Raw genomic sequence first — 9588 nt, forward strand, 5'->3', positions numbered from 1 at the left:
CAGACCCTTTTCCCTGTCCCTGGATTTGTCCCCATTTGTCCCAGTTTGTCCCAGGTGTTTTCTGCAGGATTTTCCTGGCTGTGGGAGCTCTCCCAGAAAAGGGAATGAAGCAATTTTTTATTTAATTTCATTTTTTTGGACTCCATTTCTGAAGCTCTCTCCACTTCCTGGGGTTTATTCTCCGAAGTTCTCCCTCCATTTTCCTTCATCTCCATCCTGGTGTCCCAAATTCCCCCCCTTGTTCCCAGTGAGTTTTTCTTGAGTTAATTTAATATGAAGACATTTAATTAGAGAGGGTTTGGTTTGGTTTATTTGTTCTTTCCTGACCTGCTGCCCACTTTGCTCCTTGGCTGCAGTTCCAGGCTCAGGCTGCAGGAAATATGTCAATCCCAGATTCTTGGGTGTGTTTGGTTTAAATTTAATTGAAATATAAATTTAATTTTAATTTAATTTAAAGCTGGGGGTGCTGTGGATGCACAAAAAGGAGGAAAGACTTCCCTGAGTGGGGCAGAAAAAAGAAACTGGGGAAAAAAACAGGGAAAAATAAAAGAGCAGCACATGAAATAATTGGGGAAATAAATGGCCTGGGAGGCTTTTGGAAAATAAACTGGATAAATAAAGCAGGAGCAGCTCCGCAGGATTTGGCTTTTTGAAGTTTCCTGGGCAAAGCGTGGGCAGGGAAATCCAGCCCGGGTTTGGTTCAAGTGGAATTGGGATTTTTGCTGCTCCTTCCATCGGATTCCATCCCCGGCACTGAATTATTCAAATCCCTGGAGGAGCTGTGTTAATTGAGGGAGTGAATGGGGAAGGGCTGGGGACAGGAGGGGAATTGTGGCGTGGAATGAGGAGGGATCCTGGGAGGGAGAGGATGGCACCGAGGGCTCCTCTTGGAAGAAATAATAATAATAATAATAATAATAATAATAATAATAATAATAATAATAATAATAATAATAATAATAATAATAGTAATAAGTCATTATAATAATTATCATTATATTTTTATTTAATTTATTTTTATTATATTGATATATTTTATTTTATTGTTTTATTGGTTTTATTATTTTTATATTATTTTTTAATTATTATCCTCTTGCTCCCAGCAGCAGCTCCCTGGATCCCTGATTCCTGCAGGAAAGGCAAGGATTTCATGGATTTCATGGATTTCATGGATTTCATGGATTTCATGCAGCTGGTGGGGGATCAACTGGCCAAACTGGGAGAACTGGGACAGCCCTGGGAGCAGGGATGAGCTCCTGAGGGTCCCTCTGGAATTTTTGCCTGCATTCCTTGGCAAATTCTGATTCCTGAAGCACAAAAAAATCCCAGGATTTTGTTCCCAGAGCTCCCTCAGGCTCAGCCATTCCCCTGCTGAGGGTTTTGGGAATGGATGGATGGAGTTTCCCAATGGATTTGTTTGGGTGTGGCCAAAATTCCTTGGAATGCTGACCAAATCCAGGCCATTTTGGGAAAGCAGAGCCCAGCCCTCCCTGCATCCCATGGGCAGCTCCAGGGGGCTGATCCCAAAACCTCTGCTCCTGTCCGTGGCTTGGAAATGCTGCTATTGTGGGTAATTAAAATCCCCTAATTAAATTAAGCGCCATCTGGCTCAGCCCGGCCAGCCAAGGAGGGCGTTAATTAAAGATCCCAAGGTTTGCTGAGACCCAGGGCTGGGATGAGTAAATCCCCGTCCGTGAAAAGGGCTGGAGCAGCCCGAAATCCGGGAAAATCCAAGGGGAGGGAAAATCCAGGAATGGCTCTGATTCCTCCTGGGAAAAAATAACTGCAGATGGGAGCGGGTGGGAATGGGAATAAAATGGGAATGGGAATGGAATGGAATGGAATAAAATGGGAATGGGAATGGGAATGGGAATGGGAATGGGAATGGGAATGGGAATGGAATAAAATGGGAATGGGAATGGGAATGGGAATGGGAATGGAATGGGAATAAAATGGGAATGGGAATGGGAACAGGAATGGGAATGGAATGGAATGGGAATAAAATGGGAATGGGAACAGGAATGGAATGGAATGGAATGGAATGGAATGGGAATAAAATGGGAATGGGAATGGGAACGGGAATGGAATGGAATGGAATGGGAATAAAATGGGAATGGGAATGGGAACGGGAATGGAATGGAATGGAATGGGAATGAAATGGGAATGGGAATGGGAATGGGATGGAAATAGAATGGGAATGGGAATGGGAATTGAATGGGAATAAAATGGGAATGGGAATGGGAATGGGAATGGGAATGGGAATGGGAACAGGAGTGGAATGGGAATGGGAATGGGAACAGGAGTGGAATGGGAATGGAATGGGAATAGAATGGGAATGGGAATGGGAAAGAAATGGAATGGGAATGGAATGGGAATAGGATGGGAATGGGAATATTCCAGGCTGGATTTCAGCATCCAGGGGGATGTGTCGGGTCCTAGAGATGAGGAGATGGAGCAGAGTTAAAACCAGGCTGCAATTCCAAAGGTTTGGAAAACTCCGATTGCTCCAGGACTGCCTCACCCCTCGTTGTCCATCATTCCCTGCACAGAATCCATCAGGAATCTCCTTCAGCTCCATCTCTTCCCTGGAATTGTGTTGGAATTGTGTTTTCCTGAACAGGACATGACATTCCAGAGCCCCCGTTGCCTGAAGCTCGGGATTCCCTCCCACTCCGGGCTGTTCTCCCTGGATGGATGTGGCCACGCCGGATCCAGTTTGGAACAGCGACATCGGAAAATCCTGGGAATGTGGGAGCCCTCCCCGCTCCCTGCCTTATCCTCTGAGGCATTCCCAGACTTCCACAGCCACCCCCATTCCACGGGCAGCGGGAGCAGCAGCTCCCAAAGCCAGGAGCCCCCCTGGAATGGGTGGGGGCTGCCCCATCCCAGCCCTCCTGAGCCGTTCCTGAGGGAGCCGGGCGCGTTCCGCAGCTCCGGAGCCCGTCCTGAATTATTGACGGCGTTTCCACGGCAGGCAGGGCTGGGATCCGAGCTGGGAATTCTCTGCCCAGGCCTCGGAGTCCAGGGGGATTCGGGCTGGGGCTGGATGAGTTTTCCATTCCTGTCCTTGCCAGCTTTCCCTGTTGTTTTATTCCAGGTCTGCGTTTTCCATCCTCCCAAACTCCCCTCTCCCGTTATCCCGTTGCTTCTCCTGCCCATGGATCCAAGGAGTGCGGGGTTCCAGCATTCCCAGGAGCTGCTCCCCGATCCCAGGGATCCTGCAGCCCTCGGGAGGAACCCCTGGAGCTGGAAAAGCTCCCGCAGCCATGGAAAACCTGTCAGGAGCCATCCAGCCTCTCCCTTGGGGATTGCATCCCAGTCCTTTGGGAATGCGGCCCTGTGGGAGCAGCTGGGATCCTTCCCTCCCTGAAATCCACCCCTGGGTGCTGGGAGAGGGTTTGGGAAGGGATTCCCGAGGCACAGGACAATCCACGGATGGGGAGAGCTCGGGGGTGGCAGCTCCATGCCGGCAGAGCTTTGTCCTGTGCCGTGCATGGGAGGGAAAACCATCCCCGAACCTGCTGGAAAACCGGGAATTGCTGACATCGCTGTCTGCGGGGCAGCGCCGAGCTTTGGGGTCTGGCTGTGATGGGGAAAACCGGGATAACTCCTGGATCAAAGGCAGGAACAGCCCCAGCACCGGCAGTTCCAGGGGTGCTCGGCCCCGCTCGGCTCCGGGGATGGCTTTGGGATGGGATTGGGATGGCTTTGGGATGGCTTTGGGATGGGATTGGGATGGCTTTGGGATGGCTTTGGGGTGGCTTTGGGGTGGGTTTGGGGTGGCTTTGGGATGGCTTTGGGATGGGATTGGGATGGCTTTGGGATGGCTTTGGGATGGCTTTGGGATTTCTCCTGGGGCGCTGCTGCTCCCGCAGCCCCTGCACGGCTCCTGGAGCAGGAATTCACCTCTCCAGGCTGGAATAATGGCCCGTCCTGGTCTCCTTAGAAACGGCAGCTCCGCGTCTCCCCGCGCATCCTTGGAGCTCCTCCTGCTCCGGGGCTGCTCCCGCCGCCGATTCCCTGCCATTCCTCCGCATTTCTCCAACTTTTGTGCCGGGATTTCTTTGCTTCTGGTTTGTGTTTTTTTTTAATGATAGAATTTTAACGGTTTTTGTGTTTCCTTCCTTCCACAAACCAGAGTCCTCTGGGAATGTTTGTAGTCCCCCACAATTCCCCTTCCCCTCCCCTCCTCAATCCAAACTTGCTCCCATAATTTCCTGGAAAGCTGAAATTTCCCGGAGCTTTTCCCAACTTTTGGGGCTCTGTGAGGAAAATCTCCTCATGGATTCTGGGTTTTGGGGAGCAGCTCCTGGCTGGATGTGGGAGCTCATCCTGAAATTCTGCCAGCAAAGCAGCCAGCAAAGAGCTCTGGAGAAGGGATTTATTTTGGGAATAAATAAATTTTGGGAAGTGCAAACCCAGCTCCGGGGGCAGGACCTGTCCTGTGAGGGTGGGAAGGAATTTTTGGAGTTGGCCTGGTGCTCTGGATTCAGGGAATTCAGGGAGGAAAGGGAAGGGAAGTGGCTTTTTTTGGTCTTTTCTGGAGGAGGGAAGGTGCCAGGGGAAGTGGGAGACGGAAGTTTGGATGGCTGCGAAGGGGAGGAGGTTGGGAATGCCCCAAAAATAGGAGCCTGAAATTTGGATGTCTGGGAAGGGGAGGAGATGGGAACACCTGGGAGCTGGGAATACCCACATAGGTGAGAGACTGAAATTTGGGTGTCTGGGGAAGGGGAGGAAATCGGGAACATCATGAAAATGGGAACCTGAGGTTGGGATTCCTGGGGAAGGGGAGGGAATTGGGAACACCACAAAAATGGGAACCTGAGGCTTGGATCCCTGGGGAAGGGGAGGAAATTGGGAATACCACAAAAATGGGAACCTGAGGTTGGGATTCCTGGGGAAGGGGAGGGAATCGGGAATACCACAAAAATGGGAACCTGAGGCTTGGATCCCTGGGAAAGGGGAGGAAATTGGGAATACCCACATAAAGGGATTCTTGGGAGCCCAGGTCCTGGCAGCCCAAAGCTGGAGCTGGGCTCGGGCTTGGATCTTGGCCATCATTCCCAACCCCACACGTTTGTTTTCCCTCTCCTCCCACAAAAAACTCCCACAAGAAACTCCGGCCCTGCCTCGGTGCCACCGTGAGCGCTTTATTCCCTCCCCAGGGCGGCGCGGGGCAGTTCCCGTTCCTGGTTCCTTCCCTGGGAATGAAACCCCGGCCCTGAGCTGCCGTTCCCACCCCTGTGCCCGGGAACGGCGGCACCGGGAGCAGGGCAGGGATCGGGACTGGGGCTGGGGCTGGGATCGGGGCTGGGATCCAGGCAGGGATCAGTGGCACCATCAGGCGGCTTTTCCCCCTTTCCCGAGCTCTTCCCGCTCTCCAGGGGCTGCGACCCGTCCTCCAAAGGAGCCCTTTTAACCTGGAACCCCCAACCCCAACCAGGCCGAGCCATTATTGCACTGAGGAACTCGAGTCCTGACCGTGGCTCTGTCCTGATCCCACATCCCAAATCCGGCCCTCGCTCCTCATCCTGGGGCCGCCACTGCCGCTCTTCCACCGGGGAAAACGGGAAATTCTTCTCTTCTTTCCATGCCTGCGGTTTTTCCAGGGAGTATCCCCACTCCAAAACCACCCCCATCCCACCCCCCCAGCCCCTGGTGCCCCCAGGATCTCAGGAATCTCTGTCCGGGAATCACGAGCCCAGAATCGTGGCCAGGGAATCGCAGCCTGGGAATCTCTGCCAGGGAATGGAGGCCCAGGAATCCCGGGAATGGCTGTCCCAGAATCACAGCCCCAGAATCCCAGCCTAGGAATTGCTGTCTCAGAATCCCAGCCCAAGAATCGCGGCCCCGGAATCACGACCCAGGAACGGTGGCCCCAGGAACGGTGGCCCCGGGAATCGCTGTCCCAGAACCGCGACCCGGGAATCCCAGCCTGGGAATTGCGGCCCCAGAATCGCTCCCCAGGGATGGTGGCCCAGGAATCTCAGGAATCGCTGCCCAGGAATCCTGGGATTCGGTGCCCCAGGAAAGGCGGGAATCACTGCCCGGGAATGGCAGCCCCAGGAATCCCAAGAATTGCTGCCCCAGAATCCCAGGATTTGGTGCCCAGGAATCGCTGCCCGGAATGGTGGCCCAGGAATCTCAGGACTCGCTGCCCCAGAACCCCAGGATTCGGTGCCCAGGGAACTGTGGGAATTGCTGCCCGGGAATCGCTGCCCGGTCGTGGTGGCTCAGGAATCTCAGGACTCGCTGCCCCAGAACCCCAGGATTCGCTGCCCCAGGAATCTCAGGAATCGCTGCCCCGGAGTCCCAGGATTCGGTGCCCCAGGAATCTCAGGAATCGCTGCCCCAGAACCCCAGGATTCGGTGCCCCAGGAATCTCAGGAATCGCTGCCCCAGAGTCCCAGGATTCGCTGCCCCAGGAATCTCAGGAATCGCTGCCCCAGAGTCCCAGGGTTCGCTGCCCCAGGAATCCCGGGATTCGGTGCCCCAGAGTCCCAGGATTCGCTGCCCCAGGAATCCCGGGATTCGGTGCCCCAGAGTCCCAGGATTCGCTGCCCCAGGAATCCCGGGATTCGGTGCCCCAGAGTCCCAGGATTCGCTGCCCCAGGAATCTCAGGAATCGCTGCCCCAGAGTCCCAGGATTCGCTGCCCCAGGAATCTCAGGAATCGCTGCCCCAGAGTCCCAGGATTCGCTGCCCCAGGAATCCCGGGATTCGGTGCCCCAGAGTCCCAGGATTCGCTGCCCCAGGAATCTCAGGAATCGCTGCCCCAGAGTCCCAGGATTCGGTGCCCCAGGAATCTCAGGAATCACTGCCCCAGAGTCCCAGGATTTGCTGCCCCAGGAATCTCAGGAATTGCTGCCCCAGAACCCCAGGATTCGGTGCCCCAGGAATCTCAGGAATCGCTGCCCCAGAGTCCCAGGGTTCGCTGCCCCAGGAATCCCGGGATTCGGTGCCCCAGAGTCCCAGGATTCGCTGCCCCAGGAATCTCAGGAATCGCTGCCCCAGAGTCCCAGGATTCGCTGCCCCAGGAATCCCGGGATTCGGTGCCCCAGGAATCGCGGGAATCTCCGTGCCGGGGCTCACCCCGAGGGGAAGTAGGGCCGCTGGCTGTGGCGGTTGTAGTCGGGACACACCTTCTGCACCAGGCGGTAGTCGCTGCTGTAGAAGGTGATGTAGACGCAGACGGCGCGGAAGGGCTGCGAGCACAGCCAGGCCGCGTGGCTCTGCGTGTGCTCCTGCGAGCACGTCTTGGCCGGGTCGAAGGTGCACAGCGACGTCTTCCTGGCCCGCGCCACCTGCTCCGACTCCACGCGGCAGTTGAACACCTTGGACTCCTTGGCCTCCATGAAGATCTGCTGCTCCAGGTCGAACTGCACGGCCTTGGTGGGCGGCACGAGGCTCACGGAGATGTTGCCGTGGCCCGTGGAGTTGTGCTGGAAGAAGACGTTCACGCTGCCGTTGCCGTGATCCACCACCTTGCCCGTGATCAGCAGGTTCAGCTTCACCGTCTTGATGTTGGAGTAAAAGTCTCCCCAGCCGAAAAGCTTCTGCAGGGGCCTGCCCGGGGCCGGCCGCGGGTCCCGCTGTGACCGGGGACCGAGCTCCAACGCGGGCCGGTGAACCGGGAGCTCCAGCCCGGCCCGGTTCTGCAGGGCTGCCCCGAGCTCCAGCCCTGCCCGGTTCCCCGGGGCCGCCCCGAGCTCCCGGGAGGCGCTGCCCGGGCCCGGCAGGCTCCGGTTCTGCGGCGGGGCCGGGCCCAGGCCCGGGAGGGGCTTTGGGGAGAGCAGCTCCCGCAGCAGCTTCGGGGCTCTGCCGCGGGCCCGGGGCTCGCCTGGATCCGCTCCTTTCCCGGGGTCCTCTGGAGCGCAGAACACCTGGATGGGGGCATGGAGGAGCTGCGGGTGGCACCGAGCCCTGCCAGTGTCACCCAGCCCTGCCAGCCCCTTCCTCAGTGTCACCGAGCCCTGCCAGCCCCTTCCCCATGGTCACCCACCCCTGCCAGCCCCTTCCCCAGTGTAACCCAGCCTTGCCAGCCCCTTCCCCAGTGTCACCGAGCCCTGCCAGTGTCACCGAGCCCTGCCAGCCCCTTCCCCATGGTCACCCACCCCTGCCAGCCCCTTCCCCATGGTCACCCACCCCTGCCAGCCCCTTCCCCAGTGTAACCCAGCCTTGCCAGCCCCTTCCCCAGTGTCACCGAGCCCTGCCAGTGTCACCGAGCCCTGCCAGTGTCACCCAGCCCTGCCAGCCCCTTCCTCAGTGTCACCGAGCCCTGCCAGCCCCTTCCCCAGCGTAACCCAGCCTTGCCAGCCCCTTCCCCAGTGTCACCGAGCCCTGTCAGCCTCTTCCCCAGGGTCATTCACCCCTGCCACCCCCTTCTCCAGCCTCGCTGCGCCGATCTTCCCTTTATTCTGTTCTGTTTCCCCTCCGGCAGCGGCACCTCCAGCTCTCCTCCCTCCCGGCTGCCCCGGGAATGGGTGCGAGCAGCCAGGATGGCTCCGATTCTCTTTCTGCCCGCTCAGGGCGCAGCTCCCGCACCCCCTGTGCCCTCGTCCCCACCTCTGACCCCCCTCCATCCCCGCCAGGGGCAGGGGGACAGCGCAGGACAAGGGACAGCGGAGTGGAGTTGTCACCGGGGAGCCGCCCCGGGCTCCTGCGCCAGCTCCGCTCCCGGAACCCCCAAACCCCACACCCAGGGGGCTGGGGGGGCTGTGGGACCCGAAGAACCCCGGCGTGCCCGGGGCTGACCCGGCCGAGGGGGCAGCGGGAAGCGGAGGAAGCTCCGGGAAGCTCCGGCCCGGCCCCGGCTCTGCCCCAGCCCTCCCCGGCTGCCGAGCGGGGTTTGGGGCTGCGGATCTCGGGGGCGATCCGGAGCCTTCTCCTCGCAGCCCTGCCCGCTCCCCGCGGCCGAACGGCAGAAGTTTTGGGACGCGTTTTCTCCCGGGGATGCGGGCTCGGCTTTGGGGACCCCCGCACGCCCCCCGCCCGAGGCTGCGCGACCCCCGCAGCCCCCGTCCCCCCCTGCCCGCCCGGCGCTCACCAGCAGCGCGATGCTGCCCTGGAGGAGGAGGAGGACGCAGCTCCGAGGAAGAAGATGCATTTTCCAGCCGGCGCCGCCGCCGCCTTCTCCGCGGCTCCGCTTTCGGGGAGGCTTTCGCCGGGATTTTCCTCCTTTTTCCGTCTTTCCCTGCCTTCTCCTCCGGCGTCAGCGAGGGGCAGGGGTGTCCCCGCGCGGAGCTGTCCCTACGGGCCCCCCCGGCCCATGGTGGCCCCGGCAGCTCCCGCCGCCCCGCGGGGCCGCTCCGGGTCCGGGCGAGGCGCGGCGGCTCCACCTGCGGCCGCTGCCGTGTCCGTGTCCCCCGGGCTGTCCCCTCCCCGTGCCCGTGCCCGCCCCGCCGCCTCCCGGGCCCCCGGGCCGCCCCTGCGCTCCCCGCCCGCCCGGGGCTCAGGGAAACTCCGCTCCGTGCCCGGCTCGCTCCATCCCCGCTCGCTCCATCCCCGCTCGCTCCATCCCCGCTCGCTCCATCCCCGCTCGCTCCATCCCTGCGCGCTCCGGCTCCGCTCCCGCCTCCCCCGCCAGGTG

General features: G+C 58.9%; 1 protein-coding gene across 1 annotated transcript; it reads right to left on the bottom strand.

Annotated features, from left to right (window-relative positions):
* Window positions 1-7087: 7087 nt before the first annotated feature.
* On the bottom strand, window positions 7088-9105 carry NXPH3 (neurexophilin 3). The gene is made up of 3 exons (XM_058820715.1): window positions 9046-9105; window positions 7700-7882; window positions 7088-7636 (listed from the first exon to the last, which is right to left on the bottom strand). Exons 1-3 carry the CDS (start codon window positions 9103-9105, stop codon window positions 7088-7090), a joined length of 792 nt encoding a protein of 263 aa, XP_058676698.1.
* Between the last annotated feature and the right edge of the window lie 483 nt (window positions 9106-9588).

Source organism: Ammospiza caudacuta, chromosome 27 (assembly GCF_027887145.1).
Source record: "Ammospiza caudacuta isolate bAmmCau1 chromosome 27, bAmmCau1.pri, whole genome shotgun sequence".
Taxonomy (NCBI): domain Eukaryota; kingdom Metazoa; phylum Chordata; class Aves; order Passeriformes; family Passerellidae; genus Ammospiza; species Ammospiza caudacuta.